The sequence below is a fragment of the Pimephales promelas genome, chromosome 8, assembly GCF_988280905.1.
Source record: "Pimephales promelas chromosome 8, fPimPro1.hap1.1, whole genome shotgun sequence".
Taxonomy (NCBI): Eukaryota; Metazoa; Chordata; class Actinopteri; order Cypriniformes; family Leuciscidae; genus Pimephales; species Pimephales promelas.
The window spans coordinates 32,475,917-32,492,861 of record NC_142776.1 but is presented as its reverse complement, the minus strand read 5'-3'; the positions used below and the strand labels follow the sequence as shown (position 1 = coordinate 32,492,861).

General features: G+C 35.2%; 1 protein-coding gene across 1 annotated transcript; it reads left to right on the top strand.

Annotated features, from left to right (window-relative positions):
- Window positions 1-5,213: 5,213 nt before the first annotated feature.
- On the top strand, window positions 5,214-16,644 carry ptgis (prostaglandin I2 (prostacyclin) synthase). Its single transcript, XM_039647337.2, has 10 exons — window positions 5,214-5,406; window positions 5,499-5,622; window positions 6,388-6,563; window positions 7,031-7,177; window positions 7,953-8,077; window positions 8,212-8,390; window positions 11,427-11,565; window positions 11,985-12,166; window positions 15,491-15,642; window positions 16,381-16,644. The coding sequence occupies exons 1-10, from the start codon at window positions 5,342-5,344 to the stop codon at window positions 16,523-16,525; spliced, it is 1,434 nt and encodes a 477-aa protein (XP_039503271.2). The 5' UTR covers window positions 5,214-5,341; the 3' UTR covers window positions 16,526-16,644.
- The last annotated feature ends 301 nt before the right edge of the window (window positions 16,645-16,945 follow it).

The window sequence follows — 16,945 nt, the reverse complement described above, 5'->3', positions numbered from 1 at the left end:
GTAATTTTACATAATAAAAAGGTTAAAATGGTTTGTTTTCACTCTTTACATTAAAGGTCTCTTTGGTCTGGGATAAAAGTCTAGATATAAAGAGGCACAATCTGTATAAAGCGATTAGTATTAGTAAATTTGTAAAATATTTTGAAAGAAGGATGTTTAAAAAAGATAGATGATATATATATGTGTGTGTGTGTGTGTGTGTGTGTGTGTGTGTGTGTGTGTGTGTGTGTGTGTGTGTGTGTGTGTGTGTGTGTGTGTGTGTAATTTAAACTTAATATATTATTAAAAATGGACTAAATCGCATAAAACTGATCTATTAGTTCATTGAACTCAGTGATTTATATAGACAATAACCGATGACATACCACGTTTATCAGTGATGTTCTGAGCCTGGAAAAGAGTAAAATATTTCCCTATCTGTATTTTAAATCTAAATTGCCTTACCATTGAATGTTACAATTGTGACAAATATAAATGAGTTCCTTGCTCACAAGATGCATATCGTGTAGCAGTGGACATTTTTCAGTTGAAAGTTGAGAGGACATTTGAATAACTAAAAAAACTGGAATGTGGTCACAATGTAAACAAGTCAGGTCTTGTCTTTTGAACATAAGTGGACAAATTACACAACTTCCTTATATCTAAAATATCTTGTGTTCCGAAGGTCTTACGGGCTTGAACGACGAGGGAGAGTCATTAATGACATCATCATTTTTGGGTGAACTAACCCTTTAAACTTAGTCTCATATTTTGTCATGAATGCAGTGGCATTCATATTTTTGGTCAAAGTGTGAACAAATTCTTTTTGAGCCCACTGAATAGAGACATTATAGATCTAGACATTAAGTAGTGAATATCCTGAGTGGTGTCAAGGTTTCAGCTTTCTTCTGCTTATTCAAAGTGAAATATCTTTTTTTCTAAGAGAGATCACGGCAGTCAAACGATGCTTTTGTCACATCGATTAGTGCACCCCTGTGTATAATGCCTCATTAGTTTGTGTGGCCTTTGAACTGCTGGGACCAGAAAACATTGCAGTCCATTGTTGCATGGGTGGCCTGATCATTTTGGGTACATAAGCCCTGTTACAAATCTTATCAGACTTGTCTGGCAGGCAAGCGGAGAAAAGGCATAGAATTAAGTGTGAAATATTGAGCAATATCCCATTAAGACTTTCATAATGTGAGCAGGCATTCGTGGGAATAAATATAATGGTGTAACCTGATTAACCTAGACATTTGAATAAGGATTTATTTGTTTCATTACTGACAGCTTTTATTTTGGGAATGGGGCAGTCAATATGAATGTCAGATGAAATGACTCTTTAAAGGCACAGTATGTAAGTTTTGCCGCTAGAGGTCGCTTATTCAAAACAATAACAAAGGCGTAGCTTGATGATGCCGTGAATGAGCCTTGAATGGGAGCCGAACATTTTACATTGCTGTTTTTCTTATGCTAATATGCTGCATTCGGGCACTGCCACTCCTTTCATTTAGTAGTTTGTTTATTTTATGTTTAAATTTAACTTTGGAGGGGTCACAAAAAGTCATTTCACCTCCCTGAAATTTTGCAGGTTGGGATGTCTGCAGATGCTCTGTTTGTTCTTTCAGCCTATTGCATGTTATTCATACAACACATTTTCTGGGGGCAGTGGCATTTTGTGAAAAAGATTTACATTGCTGGCAGTGGCTGCATGGCAACTTAAAAAAAAAAAAAAAAAAACGCTGGTGGGGAAAGAGTTAAAATTACATTCTTCAATGCCTATTACACGTAGCTAGGTTATAGGTGGCATATTAAAAAATTACCACAAAGTTAATTCTTCCTGTAATGTAACTATACTTTCTAAAACAAATTCTCAAATTGCATACCATTCGGAGAAGCTCAGTAGCTTATCAGTGTGACTCAGTCGCCACCTTATGGACTGTTTAATGCTGCAATGCTTTTTTAACTGCTTATCAACTGACTGTAGTCAGCCATTCTTTTCTAAAGACTTGGTACTTGAATATGCATACTCCTCATGTAAAAGCTTTTGATTTCAGAATTAGCTTTGTTACAAATACTCTTTGTAAACAATTTAGCATCTTGCTTTAGCCATGTAGCTAGGCGTGACAGGCTATGGACAGTCAGAAATTGACAAGCATTTGTCTTAGATTTAAAACTGTAATTTTGATTGTTCACTCTCTATTTATATTTATTTTTTCTTTGTTTTATGAATATTTATAATATATTTTTTTGTGTAGGCCTATGTTTGTTGTTTTATATACATATTTGTCATGATCCTGCCATGTGTTCTCCTGGGGCCCGTTTCAATAAGGAGGCTCAACCAACTCTGAGTTAAAGCTTGAACTCTGAGTTGACTTACCCTGAGATGGGAAACTCTGAGTTTTCGGTTACAGAACAGCTGAAATGAGTTAGTTCAATCAACTCTGAGTTGACTGACTCTGAGTTAAGCGCGTGCACCACAACTATAAAAAGCCATTATCAATGGAGCGCAGATATTATGAGTCACCATGGCAACAGCGCCAGACAAAAAGAGGTGTTAGGTGTAATTAATTAACAAGTGATCTAAATATTGTAATTTAATTAAGGGGGTTACTCTTAATTCTTCTGTAATTTAAAATAAAATATGATGCAATTACATTAAAAAAGCTACTGCATAAACTATAGAACAATTCAGTATAAAACAATAGTGCATTTAACATACATTTTTAAAAGTTATATGTTTTATGTAACCTTCTCCCTCTACACACTTTGATCAATTCAAGAATAATTCATGCAATTGTATATTGTTAATCTGAAAGATTTAAAAGTGCTGTTTCTTGTCTCTTCTCTTTGTGTTAATCAAGTAGTTGAGGTTGATATAGGATTTAGTAATATGTAGACCAATACTTTCTAGAGATAGTAAGTATTACATTAATCTAACTACACTGTTTAAGATGTCATTTGTGGTTAATAATTCATAACTATTTTACAGTAACTTACTGTTATAATATCAGAGGTGAAACTGGAAGAATGTTATTCAACCTAAAGTAGGCTACTATTACTTTGATACATTTTTACTTAAGTAAAAATACCAGTCTAAAAATCTAAAAAGTAAAAAGTAGTTAATTTAAAACAGTAAAAGTTGCTGAGTAACTTGTTTAACAGTGGGGGTGGTGTGCGGGACTCCCCCATGTGGGGTATGAGAGTTTCACAGTATAAGAACCGTCTCAGAAAATATCACGGTTTATGGTATTAAACAATTATTAAATATATAAACAGCATTATTAAATTACGGTTATTATTATTATCATCAGTTAAAATGAAAATGAGTTAAATAAATTAAACATTTGTTCAATAAAACATATGTAATCAACTAACTTCAATAATTGATTATGAATAAGATTAACATCTTATTTTTATCATTAATAACTTATTAAATTACGTTTGAAAAACAATTGAGTTCTATAAAATGTTTTTTATTCCAATTTTTTTAATGATTTAATAGAAATATATTATAAAAAATGGTGGTAATCAAATAAAAGTTTAGCAAACGTTTTAATCCTTTTACTTTTTGGCAAATTGCTGCAAAACAGATTTAGTCAATTAAAACATGGACAAACAATATATATTCCTTAAAGAATGTGTAAATACATTTTATTGTTAGTGTTTAAACAGCACTTCCTCTTTAAAAAAGGGGAGGAGACCGCAAGAAACTCTGAGTTTACTGAAGAAAACCTGCTCCCGACCAGGTTAGGTTCACAGAGTAAGTTACCATGGTAACTGACTCTGAGTATAAGTTACCTCTCTTTCAGAAACGGGCTTGACTTACTCTGCTTTCTCGGGTTTGATATACCCACCTTTCTGAAACGGAAAACCCAGAGTTTCCCTCATTTCAGGGTTAACATACTCAGAGTTTTCACTTAACCTCCTTTCTGAAACGGGCCCCTGGTCTTGTGTGGACTTTTATGTTATGTCCTGTTCTGTGCCATGTTTTGTAGTCCTTTGTAGTTTTTCCATGTTTAGTTATTTGATTGTTACCAGGTGTGTCTTATTTGGTAATTAATTACCCTTTGTGTTTTAAAGTGTGTTTTTTTATGTTCCTTGTTGTGTCTTGTTCTACAATGATGTTATGTTTGGTGCAGTCGGGTGCATGTTGTTCCCTGGTTCTTTGTTCAGTATTTGTTATGTTTATTTTATAACTAAACTCACAGCATTTGGATCCAGCTTCTTTGTTTCTGAGTTCACAGACTCGAGAGAGAGAGAGAGAGAGAGAGAGAGAGAGAGAGAGAGAGAGAGAGAGAGAGAGAGAGAGAGAGAGAGAGAGAGAATAATACTTATATTATATTATAATTATTCTTATTAATTATCATGAAAAACTGTTATTGTTACTTCTATGTTGTATTTAAATCTAGATACCCATAAATGAAATTGAGTATAACAGATCCATTCTTACATTTATAAAGACAGATCAAGTTGAATCATTAAAATGCCCCACCAGTCATTTAGCAAACACATCTACAATGATGACCTTCGTCAGTAGATGAACATGAAGACAGCACACACACCCTTAATCTGAAAATGGCTGTACAATAAAACAGACACCTAACATGATTCATGTCAAAATAATACTAATACCAGAATATAATGAAGAAGCCATACCAAACATTTATCAAATATAGGCTAACAGTGTCTGTCAGTGTCAATAAATCAAGTGAGAAGAAAACAAGACAATTGTGTGGATGGTTTTGTTTTGTTTGACATTGCATTTAATGATGAATCATTTGCTGAGAAGTCATAAATTGTTGCTAAATATTTGTTGCTAAACTTCTGCATTTTAGACCTCTTAACCTCGAAATGGTTTTGGGCTTCCTACTTAGGCAACATTTGGCAAAACAGCCTAGACTACCATATGTTATTTGCCATTTTACTGTAATAGCCTTTATATCGTGTGTAGTACCTAGGCTATCACCTAAAGTGTTAATATTAACGACGTAAAGGCGGCAAAAGGAAAACAAATGTGAGATGAATACCGTTTCGACAACAGAAAAATCCTTTAAAAACCTGACAAATCAAAGGTCGTTGCATAATTTCGCAAACTGATGAAATGATCAGTTAAGGTAAGTTATTGAATGCTTTATCGGTAGCCTAATCACCGTGACGAACAGTCATGTTCTTTCCACTGAAACTTTCGTGACAGACAGTAGATGTCAGATTAGGTCATATTCAGACATTTACACGCCCACCCCTTCGACAGTTGTCGTAATGAGATGTGACGTAGGTGATGTTAGTGTTGGTTTCAGTTGAGTAGCCTATTTAACTTCGGGAAAGCAGTGCAGTAGATCAGACAGGCACACTCGTCATCATGATGTGGACTGCGCTTCTCCTGCTGGGAGTTGTTGTTCTGTTTTTGTACGCGAGACGCACAAGGTGAGACAGACCAGCTCTCGAGACTGACGAACGATATTAACGATTTAAATACACATCTCAAATAGTTACGAATTAAACATGTCGTTTTTCAGACGAAGAAATGAACCTCCTCTCGATAAAGGAATGATTCCTTGGCTTGGTCACGCGCTTGAGTTTGGAAAAGATGCTGCTAAATTCCTGACTCGGATGAAACAGAAGCACGGAGACATTTTTACAGTGAGTTCTTAACAGGTCATATTATTTTCGTACAGTAGGCTAAAATAAAACCAGCAATCAATCTTCAGTCTATCATAAGGGGCGTTTGTTCTGTTATTGTAACTAGATGACGAATACAGGTTAGCAATTTACTAAATTTTAATCGCGTTTTAGCATTTTTAAAATTTATTTCAAATCAACTGATCAAAGTTCAAATTAGAAATATGTTGTTTTTAATAGTTTTAGATGAAGTAGCCTAAATCATGTTAGATTGCTTTAAATTTCCAATTAACTAATATACAGTTTACATGTAGCCTACTTGGTTATACATGATGGACACACTGGGTCTTTACTTTCTGACTTTGACTTGCGACTTTAGTCTATAGCTAAAAAAAAAATGCTACCCGAAAAACTAAGATTTACAATGACACCTTAATCCTAACATTACACATTACAAATGCAATGTGACTAATGACTAATGATCTTAATTCTGAAATCTAAGGTCACAAATAATTAGCCTAGACATTTTGTTGCAAGTATAGGCTAATTAGCAATTGTGATAATTTGCCTTATTTTCAAAAATGTTAGGCTACTTTTTCAAAAAGTATGTATTTTATGCATAAACTATTCTTAGATGGTTGTTTTTTTAAATACATCTTTATCTAGATTTTTACATGTATGTGTTTTGGTTTTAAGATAACAATCTTGTTCAATTTCATCATGACATTTCCTGTGCATCTTACTTCCATATTTAGCACTAACCACACTGATCTAACTGTAAACTAGGTCCGTGCAGCAGGAAAATACATCACTGTTCTGCTGGACTCTAACTGCTACGATGAAGTCCTGGCAGATGTGATCACGCTTGACCAGACTGCCTATGCTCATCTCCTAATGAAGAGAATCTTCAACCTAAACCTGCCCAATCACAACCCTGAATCTGAGAAGAAAAGAGCTGAGACGTAGGTTTCTGATAAATCGCTCTTTCTGAACTAATGTCATCTTGAGAATTTGTTTTTAATACAAAGTTCTGTCATGATACTCTAGAATGGTGCAGGCATCGTTTTCAACAGGGCACAGCTGATTGGTTCCTGCTGTATCAGTAGCCAATGAGCTTCATCTAAACTTTCAAATACTTGGCCAGTGTCTGCTGTAGTAGCAGCAGTTTGCAACGCACTTTTAAAAACCCTCCACCTGTATAGATCTGCTACGGGAAATTCATGTATGTTTTGTACAGTAGTAGCATGCCATGTATGTATTGGCAGTAGCAAGTCCTGTACTTACTCTGAAGTAGCAGTAGCAACAACAGCAGATCTACCATGCCAAACATTCAGAGAGTTGTCATGACAGAAATATTTTTAAATTGTTTTAAAAATATTAAAACTGTCATATACACATACAGTATGTGTTTCTGTGTGTTTGACTATAGGCATTTTCAGGGGCCCGCTTTGACCCAACTCCGCAGCTCAATGAAGAACAACCTCCTCCGGCTCATGGACTCGTTAGAAATGGACCTTAAGATGTCTGAGTGGAAAGAAGATGGACTGTTTAATTTTTGCTACAGCTTGCTCTTCAAGTATGCCATCCTCTAAAATCAACATATCAGAAACCCCTTAAGACTATAAGAGGCTGTTCACAAAAAAACCCGTTTTTCCCATTCCTCTGTGCAACTTTCCCCATGTTTTATCATGTAAACACAAACTAGATGGACGTCTTTAACCATTACAGTTGCGTCTTGTGCATCACAGTGTTCTAAAAACATATTGCTCAAGTTAAGAGAAGTTGAATTAAAAAAAGTGCTTTTATTTTATTTAATTGACCTGCTTCTTGCGTTTTTAACAGCGAAAACACCACAAGCCATGTGAAATTATCAGCAGGTTACGTTTAGCAGAACCACAGCTGAGTCAGAGAGCTGAACTGAATTTTGTAACCTCATTATATTTTCTGTATAAAGCTGTAAGTTACACAACAGATCCGTTGTTTTGTCATTGTGAGAAACTGCTTCACACACTGACTGGCTAAACACTTAATTTGGCAATCGTTCTGTACCCATCAGCTAGCAGAAACTGTCCCACCCAAAAGCTGGCACAATAATTATCACTTATTATTGTACAGATAAGACTGCCATGCCTCCACAAGGTGCAGCTTCATTATTTCATATATGCCTTTGGGTCATGCAGTCAAACGTGGCATTTTGTGACAATAGTGACCAATCAAATGCTTAAATGCCGTTTTAACAGTCTCGAAAAACCGGGTTTAGTGCAAAACGATTAAGGCCCACTTAATCGGCTTACTAGTTTGAATTTTTATGCTGCATATCCTCATACCTCCTGTCTTTTTTTTCTCTGCAGGACTGGCTATCTCACTGTGTTCGGAGTAGAGAATAACAATAGTGCAGCACTAACAGAAGTTTACGAGGAGTTTCGCCGGTTTGACAAGCTTTTGCCTAAACTGGCTCGAACTACCGTAAACAAAGGTAGTGCAGGGTTCATTTGAAAGAAATTGGAATGAAAAACAGATGTTCATTCTTACATTATTTATTCTGTGTAAATTCATTTTTCATTAGATGATAAGTACATAACTAACCTGTGTTTTGTATGCTTTCATTAGAGGAGAAACAAATTGCGAACTCAGCACGAGAAAAACTGTGGAAATTCCTGACTTCCCAATGTTTAGATAGAACCAAAGAACAGTCCTGGTTGGGAAAATATGTAGAGCAACTTCAGGATGAAGGCCTTGATACTGAGACTCAGAGGAGAGCAATGCTGCTTCAGCTATGGGTCACACAGGTGAGTTTCTCCCTGTCTGTATCACTTAGTTGTCCTTTCACAACATGTACTGACTTATAAATTCAAATGCATTGCATAATAGTAACAAGAACAAGAATACATTCTGTATTAGTAAACACACACACACACTATCATTAAAAAGTTCTGATGTTTATGAAAGAAGTCTCTTTATGCTTACCATGCCTGCATTTATTTGATTAGAATACAGCAAAAACAGTATTATTTTGAAATATTTTTACAATTTAAAATAACTGTTTTAAAATTTTAGTTTATTCCTGTGATGCATGCTGATTTTTTTAACATCATTACTCAAGTCTTCAGTGTCACATGATCCTTTATAAATGTTTAATAAAATAAAAATATATTATTAACATATATAATAAATGTAAAATATTTTTCTGGACACCATGATACTTTTTTCAGGCGAATCGATGAATCATATGTTCAAAAGAACAGCATTTCTTTGAAATAATTATTTTTATGACAATGTAATACGTCTGTACTGTTACTTTTAATCAATTTATTGGATTCAAGATTTAATAAAAAAAAAAAAAAAAAAAGCTTACTGAGCCAAACTTTAGAATAGTATTTTTTAGAAACCTCAATTCCCTGTTCATTTCCATAACAATGGTTTCAGAAGACTTCAAATATACTTTTATGGAGTTTGGCAGTTCAAATGACTATTCATTTTCCTTGTATGGAAGATCTCCTTTTTTATTTTACTTAGAAAACTCAAAAAATAAATACAGGGTTGGAATAACATAAAACTATTGTGTAAGTTCATTGTCATGGTGAACTATTCCTTTAAGAATTCTTTTCGAATGAATTCATTCATAAGTACATAGTGGTGATATACGAACACCTTGAAGTTGCCACAGGGATAGGCGGTTTTGCACTTGTTATGATTTTAACGCATACAAAAGAGGCTGTTACCTGTGGAATGCACTAGTGTTTGATTTCACTCGAGTTCCTGACACGTCCAGAGTACATGAACACACAATTTGACAAGCTGCCCAAAACACACCTAAACGCTACATCCTGAGGCCAAACAACATTTGCTGAATGATTCTATTGTAACTGAAGGGAATTACGGCAAGGGGGTGTTCATGCTTCCCTAAGTTTGACAGAATCATTACGTGTATATTAGATGCATTTTATTCAAGCTTGACAGTAAAATATCTAAATAAACACCTTGAGGCACAATTAAATGATTAGTTCACCCAACAACTAAAAAAAGTATGACATCAACAACTACTCACACTCATATTGTTCCAAGCATGTACAACATTCTATGGAACACAAAGACAGAGACATTTCCACAGTGCTCTTTCCATACACGGAAAATGTACAGTATGCTGTCAAGCTCTAAAAGGGACATATAACATAAGGGGTGTTAGATGGGTTTAGAATGACAAACTATTCCTTTTTAAATTTGAGCATAGATCTACATTGAATAAGCCTTCATGCAGCAGTACTCCAATGTAACCACATGAGAGCAGTATAACTGAAGAGAAATAGCTTCACTGCGTACTTTGTGGTGCTTGCTAATAACACTATTGAACATATTTAGGGTTGGGCATTACAGTAGGTAAACTCCTAGCCATACATATTAAGCTTTGAAACACATCCCATCCCCTATAGTTTGTTGAAGAGAAGTGTGCTATTACTTTTCTAAGCAATCAGACCTAAAATTTCTCCACAGATGGAAGAAGAGACAAATCTATCAAATAGAATATAAAAGACTTGAGACAATATTGTTGTTTATCATAAGAACATGCTGCTTTAAATTCTTGAGTTTTTTAAGCAGGATTGATTCTGATTGGCTGCCAAGGTTTTTGTCGTTCATTAGCTAGAAAAATATTGTTGTGAAAGTGATTCCAACTATATTGCTTTTCTGTGGTGTTATCATTATATAGTTGTGGGGTGGAATCTGCTATTCTTTTGAAGAATTTTTAACATTTTGTGATTATCGTTATAGTTAACGTTCTTTGGTGTGAATGGGCCTTTATAGTAGAACAATGCCCTAGCAAATGCACCAGGGCTGGAAAGACTTTTACTGTAGTAATAAAAAAAATGTAATGCTAATAAATGTCAAATAAATGTTCTAATCATCAAACAATCCTGAAAACAAATACATTGTAAAAAAATTTTTTTCATGATTAGTAATCTTGACATTTTTTCTTTTGTCAAATCAACTTAAATAATTTATTTAGTTCAGATAACATATAATTTTGAGTTTCTGATGACTAAATCATTCCCCTTCATTCTATTAACTCACTTTTTCCAGTTCAATGAACTTAAAATTTTAAGGCAACCAGGTTAAGTCATTTTTTAAGTTAAACCAACAATATTTTTTACAGTGTATAACAGTTTCCACAAAAAGTATTAAGCGTCGTTGCTGTTTTTAACATTCGTAATATAAATAAATGTTTCTTGAGCACCAAATCAGCATTACAATGATTTCTGAAGGATCATGTGACACCGAAGACTGTTTTGCCATCACAGGAATAAATTATAATTTAAAATATATTCAAATAGAATTACAGTTATTTCAAATTGTAATACTATTTCACAATATTACTGTATTTTTGATTAATTAAATGAAGCCTTGGTGAGCATAAGAGACTTCTTTCAATACTGACCCCAAACTTTTATAATTCAAAAGTAATCTTAATCATATGGGAATGTCCCCACATAGAAAGCATTTCTTTGTGCTTTGCTTTGTCAGGTTTATTGACAGTCTTCATCTCTCATTGACCTTGACTGACAGTGCGGAGTCTCTCTGACCCCACAGCAATTGTTGTATGACAGGTTTAACTGCGCTGCTCTGCACACACTGACAGCAGTATTGATATAAAACCGCGTATGGTGTAGGTTAGACCCTGCTGTATATAATGTCATACATCTTGTGACATGTCAGTGTGGCAGGTGACTCTCTCTTAGTTTTCAGGCAATTCAATAAGTTTACTTTAGATTTTAGAAGCAATGCCAGACATTTCGTTTTGAAAGTAATTTAAGGTATGTTTATGTCCTCAGGGGAACGCAGGTCCCGCTGCATTCTGGGTACTGGGCTGCTTACTCACCCACCCTGAAGCGCTAAGGGCTGTGAGAGAGGAAATCCAAGGTGGAAAACACCTCCGTCCCGACGAAACACAGAAAAACACTCCAGTGTTTGGTAGGTCACATCAGTGAGATAGCTTATCATCCTATTATAAATATAGAACATCTTATAAATGCCCATTTATTTCTGCCTTTGAATCTTGGATTAAATTTTGTGCGTATATATATATATATATATATACACTGTATTAGTGGGTGGTGTCACTATCTAACATATTTTACAGCACTAATATATACAGTATATATATATATATATATATATATATGTATATAAAAGTTTGTCAATATATAATAATGTGTTTTTATATTTGTTTATATATTTCTATTTAATTATATTTTTATTTTATATTTTACAGCTTAATAGTTGTGTGTGCATGTTCATGCGCTTATATATATTGCAAGATGGGAATTACAAAACCAATTCCATTTTAAATTAAAATAATTTTTTTTTTTAAATGTCACTTGTTTTTACAGATAGTGTCCTTAAAGAGACTCTGCGTCTAACTGCAGCTGCTCTAATCACTAGAGAAGCGATACAAGATAAGAAGATTCGTTTGAGCAATGGCCAAGAATACCAACTCCGAAGGGGCGATCGCCTGTGCGTTTTCCCCTTCATCAGCCCTCAAATGGACCCGCAGATCCACCAACAGCCAGAGGTACATGCTCAAATTCCACTTCCTGAACTCAACTTGGCAGAAAGATGAGATTCACTTGGGGGATAAATCATTTATTACCTGTAGAACATCTGTGCGAGATTTGAGATAAATTTGAAACGTGTATTGATTTTCACTTGATCAAAAATAGGTGTATTTGAAATAGACTATTTATTTTACAACCTAAACATTTTCATATACTCACAAAGGTAGCAAGCCACATCTAGAATATAATAGAGACTTGATGGTTGTCTCTTTTCTATTTTCTAACCCAGAGCAAGCCAGAGTACCCCAAGCAACCAAGTAGCAATGCCATAGAAACATCTACAACACACTACAATAGGAACATGTTAGAAACAACTCAAACACCTTACAATCACACAGCAACACCATGGGAGCATGTTGGTGACTTTTTCATGGGCAAGTACCAATCAAAAATTAATAAATAAAAAAACTGTTATAAAATGAAAGGAATATATGTGAATTTAATTGAACACTTTATCAACCACATCCTGTTGGTGAGTACCTAAAGGAGTGGTTCACTTTTAAAAAAACTTTTGCTGATAATTTACTCACCCCCATGTCATTCAAGATGTCCATGTCTTTCTTTCTTCAGTCGAAAAGAAATTAAGGTTTTTGATGAAAACATTCCAGGATTTTTTTTCATACAATGTACTTTACTGGTAACCAAACGGTTCAAGGTCCAAAAGACAGTTTCAGTGCAAAAAGGGTTCAAAGGGTAAACGATTCCAGACAATGATTAAGGGTCTTATCAAGCGAAACGATCGCTCATATAAAAAAAAAGTTTAAGTTTTATGAGCTCAAATAATCGCCTTGCTCTGTTCTGTGATGCACGTTCGTGACTCTCCTGTTTGAACTCGTTCATCAAAATGAACGAATCTTTTCCCAAGTTAATTCATTCATTTCGTTAGTTGTTAGTTGAATGAACCAAATGACACGAAAAAAGATTCGTTCATTTTGATAAACGAGTTCGAACAGTAGGGTCACATTTGAGCGACCATTTGAGCTTATAAAACTTAAAATTTATTATTTTTTTTAAAATAGCAATCGTTTCGCTTGATAAGACCCTTATTCATCATCTGGAATCGTTTAAAGCCCTTTGAACAGTTTGCACTGAAACTGTCTTTTGGACCTTGAACCGTTTGGTTCCCATTGAAGTCCATTATATGGAGAAAAATCCTGGAATGTTTTCATCAAAAACCTTAAAGATGAACTGAACTGAAATTTGAGAAAAGGTGATATAACAGATGTATTTTATTTATTCTCATTGGTACAATTTTTAAAATGGCAGAATTTGTTAAAAGGGATAAAATGGTACATTAAAAGTGTTGTTTTTGTTACACGGGCGCCGCCATGTTGGATTTCAACGTTCGACTACGTCACTGGCATGGTAAGCCACTCCTTTGCCTACCCGCACCAGCAGAACAGCCGTAGCTTGTAAACAGTCTGAGGCTAGCTGACATGGCTGAGGAAACAGATTTTTTAGCGACACACTATTTAGAGATGTGTACTTTCGTCAATGAGTACATGAAACGTCTGACAATGCATGAAATGTTTTATTTACACAAGTTACAAGTTCAATGCATCACGTTAACGTTACTCGAATCCTTGATATTCGGGTGAGGGGGAAAAGATCCCTGATGTATAGTTCACACTGTAAAGGATGGGATTTTCTCCTTCCTAAATGCACCCTCGCCCATAGAGTGAACTGCCAGTACGTAGTAAACAATCTGAGAAAAGTGTAACAAGTTAGCCCAGCCGTCACCTATTCGTAAAATACCCTATGGGGCGCTCGCGTCTCAGCTCGGACATCCATTAGAGACAGCATAGCCTCCTTCAACACGTTTCTCTCACCGAACAGCATCCGAAATGAACGGTGCATGGTGATGCATTTTTCGCCGATCAATAAATGTCCATGTTGACCTCTCTGCAACAGATCGTCTCCGTGCAGTGTCTATGCTCCACAGCGCTCGCGCCCACAGTCACTTTCCCCCAAACGATCCTGTACTGCAAGTGAAGCCTGAAACTGATCGTCCTCCATGTGGTGGTAGTTAGACACTACCGGCCTGTCCCTCACGGGCTCAAATGCGTAATCCATGCCGTTAAAAGTGCTCATTTTCGTCTGTGTATACAGGACCTACAGCTGTTGTCTATGGCGCTCCGCGGGTCCTACCATGCCAGTGACGTCATCGGAACTGCCAGCGCAAACAAGCGCAATTTTGCGTTGCTTAAAAAAGCTATATTAATATATATTTTAAAAAAATGTTTAGTGTAATTTACTTTTAATTGTCATAAACAACACGTTTTCAAAGTCGAAATTTTTCAGTTCAGTTCATCTTTAATTTCTTTTTGACTGAAGAGAGAAAGACATGGATATCTTGGATGACATGGGGGTGAGTAAATTATCAGCAAAAGTTTTTTTAAAAGTGAACTACTCCTTTAAGTACCAATTAGAAAATGGGGGGAGGGGATTAAAATATAATATAATATAATATATATATATATATATATATATATATATATATATATATATAGCAACACCAACGAGAAAAAAATATATTTAATTTAAAATTAAAATATAATTCAAAATTATAAAAAGTAATACTTTCTTTAGGATCAAGATGTCAAGTTTACGTTTCTAAAATGTTAACTTATTTTTTTAGATTTAACTGACTGTTTTAAATGGTTTTGATGTTTAGTGTTGCTTTTTGGCAGATAAGGAATTGCGTATTGCTTTATTAACACGCCTCACTTATTGACATAACCTAAACCCATATTCATCTTTATTGACATCCACTATTATGATCAAGCTTGGATTACATTCTGCACAGGTCAAAGGGCTAATCTAGTAAGATATCTGGGATTAGCCATTAAAGTGCTGTCATTGGCACAAAGACAAATAGGGGGGAAGTGGGCCACAGTTTATAGACACTGCTGCTGCTCCTACTATCTGTGAGAAACAGATGCACACACTTTGTTGGCCAAAATGCTGACGTTGCACCATAGTGCTAAGTGTTTTCACTGGGAACCACAGATCGGATCCAATCTTATATGTCAAGCATACTGATTAATAGTAAACTGATTAACAGCACAGCAAGATGTTGTTCCAGCAAGCAAACATTGGACACGTCTCACAAACATATCACATAAGCACTGTTTCTTGCTTTACAGTGTTTCATCAAGACAATCTTAATGTTGTTGTTGGGAGGTGCTACTACTAATAATACCATCATGTTGTATTAATTTTACACTCAAAGACACAATAATCAAAATTTTAACTCTGCCTGTCTTCTCGTAATGCAACAGATGTTCCAGTTTGACCGCTTCCTTAATGCAGATGGGACAGAAAAGAAGGAGTTCTTTAAGGAAGGGGTGAGGGTGAAACATCCCTCTGTGCCCTGGGGCACACAAGACAACCTGTGTCCAGGACGGTATTTTGCAGTTAGTGCAATTAAAGAGTGAGTATAATAGACTCAACACATCAACACTTAAAGACGACCCACTATGCTGTTTTCTTTAGTGTGTAATGTTGCTGTTTGGGCATTAAAAAAGGTCTGGAAAGTTAAAAAGCACAAAGTCACTCCAAGGGGAGTTATTCTTGAATATTCTTCATGACACATCAAAATATTCCTCATTTAAATAAATCCTGGCCAAGACATACGCAAATAAAGGGGGGTGAAGCGTGGTTGAGTTGCCTTAGTAGTATGTTAAAATTCGTGGTGACGGTAAGGTGCATTTTCGAAACATGCTAGATGAGTTTGACCAATCACAACACAATGGTCCAGCCAACCAATCAGAGTACAGTAATCTTTTTGAAGGAGGGGCTTCATAGTGACAGGAACTAAACAGAGTGTTACTGACAGAAGGGGATGAGAGGTAGTGCAACAATGTAAAATATGTGAACAAATAATGTGTTTTTTGAACACTCAAGCCTGAAAACCTATTAAAATAGCGCCCCCCCCCCCCCCCCCAACAGAATCCTGCTTAGTTTGAAAGTGCCTTATGTATTACTAGACTATTGAATATAATCAATTGATTTTTTTGTTCGCAAAATTATCTGATCACACCTTTAGTCCTTGTTTTATCAACACCAGCTCTGAGTACATGTACTTCCATAAGCTTTTGCCTATTGCTTCTGTCTGTTAGCAACTTATAATGACATTTGGAATTATTTTCTAATTTTCCAATCCCTTTAGGCTTGTGTTCACAATCTTGGATCGATTTGATCTGGAGCTATGTAACAAGAATGCAACGCTGCCACTGGTAGACCGCAGCCGATATGGCTTTGGCATTCTTCAACCAGCGGGAGACCTAGAGATCCGCTACAGAATCAGATCTTGACCGTGCTAATACGCCAAATCTTATTAAAACTGTACAGATAACAATTTTCTATTTTAAAACAATGTTTTAACAATGTTTTGAATACTTATTGAAATAATAAATATTGTATTTTTTTTAAACTCTGGTTTTGTCATTCATGATGTAATTTGGATTTAATATTCTTACATTTCTGAAGAAATATCCCACCCCATATCTCTTTTCTAATGCAATTTCAATTTTGATAACCTGCTTTAAATCACCTCGCAGATGTTGTATTCTATTTTTCTGCAATTGTTTGTTTGTCAGGGTCAAAGTAAAATGCTATACAGTGAATAATGGTCAGATTTTGGAAAACACATGCATTGAACTGTAGTCTTTTGAGGTCAAAGGAACATAGCTTAGGGTAAAATACACTTTTTATTTATTTTTCTCCCCTACAAC